The sequence below is a fragment of the Rhineura floridana genome, chromosome 2, assembly GCF_030035675.1.
Source record: "Rhineura floridana isolate rRhiFlo1 chromosome 2, rRhiFlo1.hap2, whole genome shotgun sequence".
In the NCBI taxonomy this organism is placed as follows: domain Eukaryota; kingdom Metazoa; phylum Chordata; class Lepidosauria; order Squamata; family Rhineuridae; genus Rhineura; species Rhineura floridana.
In genome coordinates this window covers 2,569,956-2,583,314 of record NC_084481.1, presented here as the reverse complement: position 1 = coordinate 2,583,314, position 13,359 = coordinate 2,569,956, and the positions used below count along the sequence as shown (strand labels likewise).

Genomic DNA, 13,359 nt, shown 5'->3' with positions numbered 1-13,359 from the left:
ACTAGCCATTATGGCTGTGCTCTGCCACCCTAGTCAGAGGCAGCATGCTTCTGAAAACCAGTTGCCGGAAGCCTCAGGAGGGGAGAGTGTTCTTGCACTCGGGTCCTGCTTGCGGGCTTCCCCCAGGCACCTGGTTGGCCACTGTGAGAACAGGATGCTGGACTAGATGGGCCACTGGCCTGATCCAGCAGGCTCTTCTTATGTTCTTATGTTCTTAACCACTATACCACACTGGCTCCCACACTTCTGAATTAGAGATAGAAAATAAAAGCTGGTTTCCTGGAGATTATGCATACTGACTGGAGGATGTACATATTGCCCAGAGAATGTGCAAATTGCAATTGACATATGTACATTTCCCAAGGCCTGCTGGAGATTATGCATAATGGCTGTAGAATGTACAAAATGCAATTGAGATATGCACATTCTCCAAAGCCTCTTGGAGATGATGAATACTGATTGAGAAATGTGCATAATTCCGTCTTCATGGACAGATTATAGGCACATTTTCCATGAAGCCTGGTGAATGTGCACAATGGCCAGTTGATATGCACGTTAACCACTCAACTTATGTTCCCTGTAACATATTATATATCCCTTCCTATCTAAAGAAAGAAAAAGAAAAAAAGGAAAAGAATCATACACAAATGAATTTTATATACCAGGTATATTGCTGATTCTGTTACAGCACTGATTCTCTGTGACATTATAATTCAAGTGTTCACTTAATAATTTGGAAAGCACTTCAAAAAAATTGGATACAGATCTATTGCAAGTTGAACAAAAGATCAGAATGCAGTTGGTTTACACATGTCTTCCTGTGTGTAAAAGTTGACCCTAATGTTCCTTTAACAGTCAGAAACCTTTGGCAGAGATCTTATAGGCCATCAAACTCATACGGCACATAACCAATTCCTTAGGAAGATGACAAAATGCTACTGAAATGTATGATAAATGCCCTATTGGGTTCAACATGGAAGGGATTGTAACACTTGGATCCAGCGTTACTAAGCTCAATGACTACTTCTGGAATACTTTGGAGATCTGACTTTCCAAGCACGGGTGAACTTGAGACCTTGAAGATATCTTTCTATCTCTCTTATTTTTAACAGTCTTGTGTAACAAGTGGTATATTTCCAAATTTTCTGAGGCCAAGTTTCAATCTCCACAGGTTCTCTAAACAGAAGTCAAATTTTGGCTTAATGTCATTTCTGAGCAGATAGATGCCACTCAGTGCTGCTGCTGCCACAGTGAGGAAGAGACCTCTATTAATTACCTTTAAAGAAAAAATCCAATTTGAGTCAGAAAATGTTGCAGCAGAAAATATAGTTTGCAATATTTCTACTAGTCTATAGTTAGGACTTAAATCTTTTGGACTTTTCAACTAACCACATGCTATTCTAAATATATTTTAGAACCTCAAAGGGTCACAACAATAACAATTTATATTTTTATAACAAAGACAATGCACAAGATGCTTTAAAGTGTGATGAAAGAACATATCACTCCATATTTAATTTAATAGGTCTTATATTAAATACCATTCTAAAATGACAGTGGGCTGGATCCCAACTTAATCTGGAGTAAACCCACTGAAATCAATGGCACTTATTAATCACACTATTAGTATGACTAAATCTTAATCCAACCCATTTTGTTTATCCATTTTAAACATGGACCGCTTATTGTTAAATAGTTTAAGTACCAGGATTGTAAAAATGATATACTAAGATAAGAGAGCATAAAGCCCTCAAAAATAGAGATTGATAAAACCAATTAAAACAGCAGAAGTAAAAAATTCAGTTGATATCAGAAGGCCAGGGAAACCTGAAACAAGCAGGTATGAGGAACCTGTGGCCCTCCAGATGATATTGAACTACAGCTCCCATAACCCCTGACCATTTGGCCGTGTTGGAGGACCATGGATTTCCTATCCCTGACCTACTCACTGGGCTGGCTTGCCAAGCCAATGTACATAAACCGGAAGGAGCCACCACAAATCTCAGGTTCATATACTCCCACCTCCTTTTCCCATACATCTGATGGGGGGGGTAGTTCTCAGTTTAGCATTATGTTCACACCAGGGATCCTGATTCAAAACAAACTCTGTTGGGTTTCATAAAAAGCCAGCTTCAAACTAGGGGCTATAAATTATGAAGTTGGCTTGTTTGGATCAGGATCCCTGGTGCAAAGGATTCTTTAAAAGAGAATGTAACCTGCCAAGGTTCTCCTTATGGCCATGCAGCTGGGCAGGGGTGTAAGGATGGGGAGGAGAAGTACCCAAACTGAATATTCTGTTCAGGCTCATCCATATAGCCCTAAATCATGTGATCACTCTATCCTGATAATAGCAATTAATTTATACTGTTCTTGTACTGCTGACTTTTATCACATTTCCAGTGTTTTACAACTGTGCCCTTGCTCCTGTTAACTGACTACCAACTACATTTCCTCTTCATACAGTTTCTTAAACTATTTAACAGTACAATATGTGAGACAGATTCTAAAACATCTCCAGTAATTTCTGGAATATTTCCTAAATCCTCTTTCTAATATTCCTATACACACCAATTTGAAAGAATCCTGAATTCATAATATGACACCTCCAACATGTACCTGAAATAATGTTAAACACTGGAATGAACTAAAAAAATGCATACTACCATTGCATCAGAATTTTATACAAATTTTCTCTAATTGCTTTATGTGTTAAAAATGCTGCATCTGCCATACATCTTTATTTCCACGATGCAACTGTTGCCAAAAGGGGGTTCTGTGGCCCTCCAATCCTCCCCACAATTTCCCCATTTTAAAAAAAATTATTGTTCCCATTGTTACTCCACCGTGATGGCAGAAGGTTTTTGTGACCTCCTCCCTCCCCACATTTGTCTTTTTTGGAAAAAAATAAAAATTGACCTCACTCGCTTTGACATGCATCCCCCTGAAGGGTTGACTATGGATAACGTGGTCCATAGCCCAAAAAAGGTTTGATAAGATGGATGCTACCTCTGTTTTGCCTTGTGTTTGCCTTGGATGCCTATCCAGAGTTAGAGGGAGTATAAGAGGTGTGCAGCTATGTGCAGCCTACTTAGCCTTTGGCATGACTGGCCTACCTAGACTGGCAGGTGTGGAAGGTAGGGAGTAAGACACTCCCTTCTTCAACCTTGGGTCTCCAGATGTTGTCAGACTACAGCTCCCATCAACCCCAACCAGCTTAGTCAATGGCCAAGGACGATGGGAGTTGTAGTCCAACAACATCTGGGGACCAAGAAGAACAGTGGAGCAAAATGTTATTTATCCCCCATTTCTGTTGTCATGAATGTGACTGTGTTAGATATTGTTGGAATAGGCAAATATTGCATGTTCACCTTGGGGGATACATGGGGAAATATCCCATGTACCTGTTCACCATGATGTAACTTCCTTATGGGTGGGGTTAGTTACCTGGTTTCCTCCTTCCTTTGTCCTGGGGATTCTTTGAAAATTGCTGATCTATCTACCACTGGGAGAGGGCACATGGCTCTCTGCTGACAGCATCAATACTAAAGACTAAGATGGACTGAGGCTATTTTTCTTTCATCTAAGCTAGAGCCTATGTTTCTGAACATATGAAGAGGTCATGAGTAAATGTTCTTTATCTTTTACCTAAGAAGATTGTGTCTGTTGTTATTTGTATAGAGAAAGTTGTGGACTGGTTTAACTCACTCTGCTGCTTGTTTTTATCTCTGCTAAGAAATAGGACCACCAAACTTAGTTCCTATTTCAGCTTGGTATATTTTAAAATGCCGAACAGATATCACCCATAATGCACCTTATGCTAGACAAATTATTCTAAAATGCCACTGACCTTATCCTGCCATTTCCATCTTTGCACAGCTTCATGATATCGAATTCTGGAGAATGTTACCTGAATCAGATCACAAAATCACACAGATAATCATAGAAGGGGAAAAGAAGGGAACACTGGGAATGAATAAAACCAAGAGAAATACCGTAATGTTAGTCATTACAGGTCTTACCATAGAGTACAGAGGGATGAAGGTGGAGGGAAAGAGCGCATGAAGAAGGTTGTCTATGTGCTTTCGGAAGATGAACCACTTTGAATTAACATGCTCCCGCATCTGAAACAACCAAGAGAGACATTCAACATTTGGAAAAAATTCTCATTACTTAGTTGCCACCCAAACTATATCCTTACCTCTATATAATTATACATGGCTAAATCTGAGATTGCATGGTCATCTGGTACTCTCAGCCTTGAGAACTCTGGAAGACAAATACCTGGGAAGAAACAAGGCCTCTTCACTCATTATGCAGACTTTGGTTTGTCAAAGAATATATGCTCAAAAAAGAAGATGTAGCAAATCATGGCTCCAACTTAGATTTTGGATTGAGAGCAGAATCTATGGCTGTGACCGAGGTTTCTGCTTGTCCTATTTTGATGAACAACGTTCATTTTATTTTCCCAGGCACTTGATTGATTTGATTTTAATATTTCTACCCCGCCTTCCGGCCAAAAGGCCCTCAAGGCAGCTTACAAAAAATATAAAAATACACTAATAAAACATCAATAAAATATCAATAAAACATCAATAATACATCAATAAACAATAAAAACAATACAATTTGTAATACAATTCAAAGTTAACACAAACTACCTCCCCCCTCACTTTGGCAAAATAGGTGTTATAGACATTGGGCTACTTTGCAAGGCTAGTGGTTGCTTATTTCTGGCATTCATCCTTATGTGGGTGCAGCGGCTACTTTATGTTGTTGAGTGATTGTTGTGAATGAACATTTTTAGTATATTTGCTTCTTTTTATGTTGTCCACGTAAATTACTTCAGGACTCCTTTTGCGAGCATGAACCCATATATAAACTGAATTGAATTGAACTGAACCTTAAAGCTTGTTCAGCCAGAAGGTGTGGACAAGTTGCTTGAAGGGCTGAGGCCAGCCAACTGTATTTTAGATCCATGGCCATCATGGCTGTTAAAGAACACCAGGGGAAGGCTGGCCCTGTGGGTGGTAGAGACTGTAAAGGCTTCCCTGGATGAGGACTGATTTTCCAAGGAAGTAGTTGTAAGAACTTTTCTGAAAAAGGCCTCTTTGGGCTCCACTATCCTTGATAACTACTGGCCAGTCTCTAATTTACCAGTTTTTAGGAAGGTGTTGGAGCAAGCAGTGGCAACTCAAACTGGACTCTTCTAGAGTGAATGGTTATTTACCCCAACACAGCATCTGTGGATACCTCCCCCCGTCTCACTTTTACATTTTTATTTTATATTCAATTTTTAAAAAATTTCCCAGAACAACCAGGCATGCTACAAAACCAAGTGCCCTTTCTATCTTTATTTCCACAGAATGCTTCTGGGTCTTATGTAGGCCCAGAGGCAGTCTCAGAAAAAGAAGATGGGGCAGTTGGGGGCAGGGGAGGACCCTACCACTGCCTGGTAAGCTTGGTGGTGGGTGGGGAAGACAGTGGGGAGCAATGGAGGATAAGCGTGCATTTGTAAAAATGGATGGGGAGTGATCCAGAGCAGAGCTTGGAAAAGTTACTTTTTTGAACTACAACTCCCATCAGCCCAATCCAGTGGCCATGCTGGCTGGGGCTGATGGGAGCTGTAGTTCAAAAAAGTAACTTTTCCAAGCTCTGATCCAGAGACAGAATGAGAGTGTGTGTGGAACTTGCCCAAACAACAAATAACTTGCCCAAGAGCCTGAGAACCATCAAACATTATATCTTTTGAGGAGTCTAACTGGCATGAGGCTTGGAGGCAACATTTTATGGTGGCTCCAGTTCTACCTAGTTGGATATTCTCAGAAGGTCATGCTGGGCCAAACAGTTCTGACAGCACATAAATATGATCCTTACCATAATGCCATCATGTAAAAAAAACCCTCCAGCTATTTTCTGTATTGTCTGAAACTGTTTCAGCTGTTTTTATTGCATTGTTGCATTTTGTACATCACTTTGAGATGTGTGTGGAAGGCTATTAATAAACAAACAATCATGCTTTCCTCTGTTAACCTGCATTTAATAATTGTTGCCTATGTTTACCCACATTTTGTATTCTGCATTATCCTCTCCACCTGCAAATACCATCCCTGCTCTGCTCACATCTGCAGGACACATTCATTTTAGAAAATTTCTATCCAGCCTTTTGGCCCCAAAAGAGCCCCAGAGGTGATTTCCAGATTAAGAACCCAAGAACACAAGATAAAAAAAATTAACACAGTATTTTAAAAAATTAAAAAGCAGCACAAGAGGAGCATAAAACCGCTGGGTCAAGTAGGTTCAAATGCAAAACCACCACAATACAGACAAAAGACATGGACGAAACAAGCATTTGCTACCCTCCTAAAACTCGGAGGGTGCCAACTGAACCTGGGAGTTCCATTTTTTATTTTTTTAGCGTAAGTCTCACTGAAAGTCAGACACATAATCTGAGATAGAATATCTTTAATTAAACCAACCTGTAGTTTAAATGAGTGTTCCTGTATGTTCCAGAGAGACAGAGGTATTTAAAAGGTTTTAAGTTTGTACTTTTAAAAGAAATCGGATAAATAAAAATAATTCCAAAAACTATCCTCAAGTTCTCTAACACTTTCCTCAAGACAACAGGAGTGTTTACAGTATACAAAAGTGGGAGGAGTGCCCATGCTTGCCCAGTTTGGTTTAGACTATTCAATTCAAGAGCATTTGAACAGGCAGTTTTTTAGGTGATTTCACAATACCACTCACCTGAGTACACGCTGTAAGCAGGTTGTCCCTGTTCTGATAGCCGCTAGTCTGGAAAGCCTCAAGAGAAAGTGGCAGTATTGCACCAAAATATTGATGATAGCTTTAAACCCTTGCCATTGAAGAACATATTTTATGGGGTACAGGAGGCAGTCACAGTGACCCTCTTTCTTATGTGGCAAAGAGTGTGTGAAAAGAGGGCTGGCGAGTTCAAATAAATATATATTACAGCAGTTTTCATGCATACCCATGAGTTATACTGTCTTTTCTAACAGAAATATATACTCACACAGATCATTTTGAAACTGGCTCATTAACTCATCAAAAACCAGACAGTCTTCAAATCCCTGAAGAAGAAATCCAAGGAAAAAACAGCTATCTTAGGATAGGGACATAGTTCAGTCCCCAGCATCCCCAGGTAAGGCTGGGAAAAGCCCCCGCCTAAAAGCCTGGAGAGCAGCTGGTAGTCAGCACAGATAATATTGAGCTACATAGACCAAAGGTCTGAAATTGTGTAAGGCAGCTTCCTAGAACATCAGGAAGTCCTTCAATCTATCTCCAGAATCTTGGGAATTTTAACAAGGAGGCTACTGGGATTTGCCCCCTTCCAAAAAATAAAAATAAAATTTGCTCAAATGCCTAAAATTATTTAGTAACTGCTATTCAGGATACATCAACCATGCTGCAACAGGAGATTTATTCATCCAAGACAGGAGGGAATAATGAAAAATAAAGACATAAAGAAATTATGTCTAGCATGTCAGCATGACATCTGCTGCAACTTCTTGGGAACAGTTTCAGTTGATGGGGCCTGATGACGTAGACAATTATGCAGCCAGCAATGTATCCTCTTCGACCCTTGCCCTTCTTGGCTTATTCAAGCTTGCCGAGGGGGTTTGACCGAGTGGATCCAGGGTGTGGTCAACACATTGTTGTGGGAGGAAGTGGTTCCAGCTGCCCGCAAAGAGGCAGTGATCTTATTGCTCCTGAAAAAGCCCACCTTGGACCCATTGGTGTGTGACAACTACTGCCTGGTCACAAATACCCCCTTCTTAGGGAAGGTGATTGAGAGGATTGTGGTGTAGCAATTGCAAGTACTCTTGGATGAAACAGATTGTCTTGACCCGTTCCAGTTTGGGTTCAGGCCTGGTTATGGGACTGAATCGGCCTTGGTTGCCCTGATGGATGACCTTTATCGGGAGAAAGACAGGGGAAGTGCAACCCTGTTACTCTTACTTGATCTCTCAGCAGCTTTTGATACCATTCACCATAGTATCCTTCTGGGCCAACTTGGTGAGATAGGTATTGGAGGCACTGTTTTACAGTGGTTCCAATCCTATCTCCAAGGTCATTTTCAGATAATAGCATTGGGTGATTGTCTTTTGCCCCCCCGGCAGCTGTGCTGTGGGGTGCCACAGGGTACCATCTTGTCCCCCATGCTGTTTAACATCTATATGAAGCCCTTGGGAGCAATTATCAGGAAATTTGGGGTGAGGTGTCAGCAGTATGCTGAAGATACCCAGCTCTATTTCTCTGTAACATCTGAATCTGGAGAGGCTGTGCAAGCCCTGGACCGCTCCCTGGACTCAGCGGTGGGCTGCATGAGGGCCAATAAACTGAGTCTGAATTCTAGCAAGAAGGAGGCGCTGTGGGTGTGAGGGAATTCCAAAGGGTATGGGCCACAATGCTAAAGGCCCTATTCCTTTATTGCACAAATGGACCTCCTGATAAAATGGTATCTGCAGTAGGCCCCCTCTAGCAGAAAGCAGTGACTGACTGGGTATATATTGTTGAGAGATATAAAGCATCAGAAATGGCAAAGTTGATTCTCTGACTCACAGCATTCATGCCTTGTCCATAGAAGGGTACAACTGCATGTGCAGCATCCCCCATCAGCACACAGTGAGAGACAATGTGATATGATGAGCATTTCACAGATACCATGGCCTGGGCTGGTAACAAAAAGTAATCTCGCATCAGTTCTTGCCTGAAATTAAAATAGCACACCACATATCAAATGCTAAATATTCCCATATTATATAAACTTATGATAAAGAGTATAAGATATTTTACAACGTTTGCAAATATGGTAGCCTGTAGATCACAAGCAGAGAGAGAGAGAGAGAGAGAGACCTTCGTTATCATACTAGTGGCAAGATGAGAGGGGGGAAAACTCAGCTAGGCATCTGTACGCATACACCAAAAACTTCCATACAACTGTCTGGTTGACCTAATAAGCTACAATATTGTTGTAGGCACCCCAATCTCTGAGTGGTGCAAGGCTTCCATGGGTTCTAGCACTTACCCAGGGTTCTGTTTCCTTGGAATGAAGGTCAGTGAAAATGGTGGTGTCTTTAGGATACATGGTTTATTTACACATATATACAAACTGAGCATAAGATAGAGGGGTCCCCAGCATTAACACTCCAAAAGATCTTGCTTCCTCATTAGGTTTCCAGGGGACTCCCCAAAGCCATGGTTTGGGGTTCATCACAGAGAGAGAAGCAAGCCTCTCTGTGCCTTTCCAGCTTCTAGTTTTCTCCTCAGGCTAACACACACAGACAACCTCCTGGTCCCAGGATTGGGGAGGGGGAGAATCACTCTCCTGCTAGAGTTCCTATAGCCACAGGATTGCTGTGGACCACACAGATCAGCTACTCAGCTCACAGACTGACTTGGCCAGAACTATGAATTTATGAAAGGAACTTGTTTGACCAGTAGAGCAAGTTTCTTTCACTGCAGATTCCAAATTCCAGATACAGAATTACAGGCTTGGAGGGGACCCACAGACATCATCCTTCCTAACCCTCCAATCTTATAGCAATATTAACGAATTTGAAAACACTAATAAAAGCAAAGACCACAAATAAATACCCTATATGTAAGGTTTTCTGTAGGCGGTTTGCCATCTTAAATCATTCCTTTTGTTGATTTTTTGTTGCCATGAGAGAAACTCTGATAAAAGTTTAATCCAGACATGGTAACAAGGATTAATAATAGCCAGCAGCATTTATAACTTGGGGTTGGGAGAGTAGCAATGGGTGAACTTCTCCAGGCTTGTTTTATAGTTTGCCTAGTCTTTACAAGCTTCCTTGGTGAGCATTCAAGGAAAGTTTTATTTCTTTATTTAACATATTTACATACCATTTTTCAATTATTTCAAGGCAGTTACAAAAAATTAAATCACACACATACACGAACACACACGTAAGATATTTAAAATGTTTTAAATGACTAGGTATATAGTGGTGGGTTTTTTGCCTGACACCAAAAAGACAGCAAAGCTGACACAAGACAAATTCCATGGGGGGCATTCCATAGTTGGGCACCACTACCAAGAAAACCCTTTCCGTTGTGGAAACAGACATCACCTCTGATTATGCTTCCTTCATCTTGTGATATCAAGACAACAAACCCACATGTACCTGCCCATAATTTACGATAATCTGGCTCTGGACTCCTCCACATGCCTGGAATGAAAGATGTTAGACTGGCAGGCACATGGGAGAGAGTCTTTTCAGCCATGGCCCCAAAGCTTTGGAAAACCCTACCCCAAGAAGCCCGCTCTGCTCCCTCCCTGATGGTGTTTTGGAGACTTCTACAAACCATCTTTTTCTGGAGACCCTTTGGAAGGGACAAAAGGTATAGCCTGAAACTGATTTTATTTTCCCCCTTTCTAGTTTTACCTCTTTAGTCTCCTTTTAATATCACTTCCCTTGAATTGTTAACTGTATCTTATGTATTTTTATCTATTTTAATTTTGGTGTGTTTTTATTTATTGTGTTTATGATGGCATTGTGAGTTGCCTTGAGTGCCCCATTGTAGGGTAGAAGGGCAGGATAGAAATATTTTAAATAAATAAATCCTTCCAGAATGATGTTTGGTCTGCTGGAGGTCCGACTACAACCACTCTACATAAGCTGAAAGGAGAACCAGACTTGTAAGAACCAATGTTGTTTTTTTACTAATTTACTAATTTCACTCCTTTCTTATTGGAAACTGATGCCAATCAGTCTTTGTGCATAAACAGCTGGTCTTGCTATTGGTTGAGGCTGCCCAGCTTGAAATTGCTAAGTGCTGCAAGTCAATCGATCGGCCCTCCAAAGCAGGCTGGTGGAATAATGTTTGGGATATAGCTCTGTCTGAATGGTTCTCCCATCCCCACTAACTCATGCTACAGTCTGGAGAGGCTCTCTTGAGTATGGACTGATTTACACTGTTTGGTAACACTATACTGAATTATCATTTAAGGACAATGAACTATGTTTTCCCCTGTGACTTGCACTATACGCAATTCTGTACCTGTTTACAGTTTGTATTGTTTGTCTGTTAAAATGTTGAATAAAAATATTTTGAATAAATAAATAAATACCATTTATTGATACTGTAATGATAAGTAATTTCCTGAGATCATCACATATTCCTTTTACATCCCTTTAAGGAAAGTTAAAGTAGTAACCATTAATGCTAATTCACTAACTATGAAAACCGTTTGCCTGTCTAGTGAATCAGCATTCATGGCTATTAGAGAATTTGTCGTTAATATTCAATTCTAAAATATATAATATTTTTATTATGTTGATATGCCATGTTATCTACCAACAGCATTTGGTTGGGTCTGCAAGTGGAGGGCTCCAAGACTATTTTTGCCCTGGGTTACCTCTCCCTGGCCCTGATTAACCTTCAGACCCACAGCACAGTTTTACTCCAATTTAATCTCTTCCAGAGTTCATTATGACTAGCAAGAAAAGGCAGCAACCTGGAGGACTCATTCTTGGATGTCATGTGTTAATTCAGCAAACATAGGTGGCAAACTTAAACTTACTTTCCTATCAGAGAAATTGAGTCTGGAAAGTACGTTTTGAAGAAATCCAGCACTTGCTGTCCTGTTGTGAGCTTTTCAAAATCATCAAAAGGCATGAATAGAGTGCAAGTGAATGACTTATCCTATGAATTAAAAACAAAATTAACGTGAGTACTTGAAAAAAAGACATATAATTGGCTAATTTTCATCCTGAAAATAGTTTCTTGAAAGATAGTTGCTTGAAAAAACAAATTCCTCTGATTTAATTATGTTAAATGTAGATTTTTAAAGCAAATAAAGTTTCAAGGGTTATGATGATATGCTATCATATTTTTATATCTTACAAATGAACACAGAAGTACATTACACAACTTATTCTAGATTCTATACAATTTTCAATACACAATACATCAGCCTTTGTCAACCTTGAGTCCTGAGACGTTATTGGACTACATCTCCTTTCATCCTTGACCATTGGCTAATCTGGCTGGGGATGATGGGAGATGTAGTCCAACCACATCTGGGGACCCAAGGTCTACTCTAATCACTCATTATACTACATTTTTGTCAATGTATTTTGTGTTCTACACAGAGAAACTATGAAATTGCAATTTTGGGATAATTGGTCCATTCAATTCAATTGAAAGATCATCCTATCTAACAGCATATTCAGGTGGCTGAGCACCCATCACTATGAAAACAGAAAAGGATCGCTTAAAAAAAGGTAGTGGATTCTGCTTACCTTGGGGATGCCAAAGTTATGTATAATTACATAACTTTATGAATTAAAATAAAATTATACTTATAAAAACAAAACAAAACCACCTGACAGGAACCTGTGAGTCTGCACAATGTTGATTACAGGCAGTTGAGCAGAGAGAGAGAGAGGAGGAGAGGGTCTAAAGCAGTGATTCTCCAACAGTGGTCGGGGATCCACTGGGATCCACTATTGGGCCTTGGGCCACTTTCAGGTGGGCTTCAGTGCCACATCATCCCCTGGTCATGCATGCCATAGCCTTTTGGTTGGACCACTGCCAGCACCAGTAACATCTTGCATGCTGAGTAAAGGTGGCTTATATAAATTAGCTACGAATTGTTAATCAGTGGATATTATCAGGGCTCATGCATACCAAATCGTGGCCTATGCATCCAGGGCCGACACCAGGTTGGGCCCTAGCTGAGAATCCCTGCAGCCCAGAGGGGCCCCTAAAGGGCCCCTTAGGGTGGGAGGGTAGTACTCCTGCTCTGCAGCCGTGTTGGCTCCCAACTCTGCTGCAGAGAGGGAGCTCCAGGGCACCATCACCCCGATACAGCTAGTGCAAGTTTCAATAAGCCCGCTCACATGCCCCACCTACCTCTCCCATCCCTGTGAATGACATGTGGGCATGCCTGCCATCAACCAAGTTGGCAGTAGGGGCTTTCCTAAGGGGCTGACGCCCTTGTCACCATCTTGGTTGATTGCAGGCATAAGAACACAGCACACACATCATTCACAGGGATGGGAGAGGTAGGTAGGATGCGTGGGCAGGCTTATTAGCCCCGCACTGCTTGCATGGGGTGTGTGTGTTGGGGTACAGTGCTGCAGGCAAGGGCCCAGTCATGCCTGGTGCTGGCCTGCATACATCAACCCTCACTGGATCCTCAATCCTGGTTCATTTTGGTCAGTAGCTCAATTTGCTTGGAGACAGAGAAGTTCAGGAAAGGGAGGAGGGTCTCCCTGTGCTTGGGGGAAAGGGCCAGATGAGGTATTAAAGGAAATTAGAAAGCAAGATAAAACATTAATATTTATTATTGTAATTATTTAATAATAGAAG

At 41.0% G+C, this 13,359-nt stretch overlaps 1 protein-coding gene across 7 annotated transcripts in view; it reads right to left on the bottom strand.

Annotated features, from left to right (window-relative positions):
* Window positions 1–648: 648 nt before the first annotated feature.
* Window positions 649–13,359, bottom strand: part of KMO (kynurenine 3-monooxygenase) — a 44,463-nt gene continuing 31,752 nt past the window's right edge. For all 7 annotated transcript variants that reach the window (XM_061607610.1, XM_061607609.1, XM_061607611.1 and 4 more), the window contains 7 exons: window positions 11,567–11,688; window positions 8,581–8,728; window positions 7,031–7,088; window positions 4,199–4,281; window positions 4,020–4,121; window positions 3,848–3,907; window positions 649–1,276 (listed from right to left, as the gene is read on the bottom strand). In XM_061607610.1, the coding sequence (XP_061463594.1) occupies window positions 1,106–1,276; window positions 3,848–3,907; window positions 4,020–4,121; window positions 4,199–4,281; window positions 7,031–7,088; window positions 8,581–8,728; window positions 11,567–11,688 (744 nt within the window). In that variant the 3' untranslated portion in view covers window positions 649–1,105. The remainder of the gene's footprint in view (window positions 1,277–3,847; window positions 3,908–4,019; window positions 4,122–4,198; window positions 4,282–7,030; window positions 7,089–8,580; window positions 8,729–11,566; window positions 11,689–13,359) is intronic.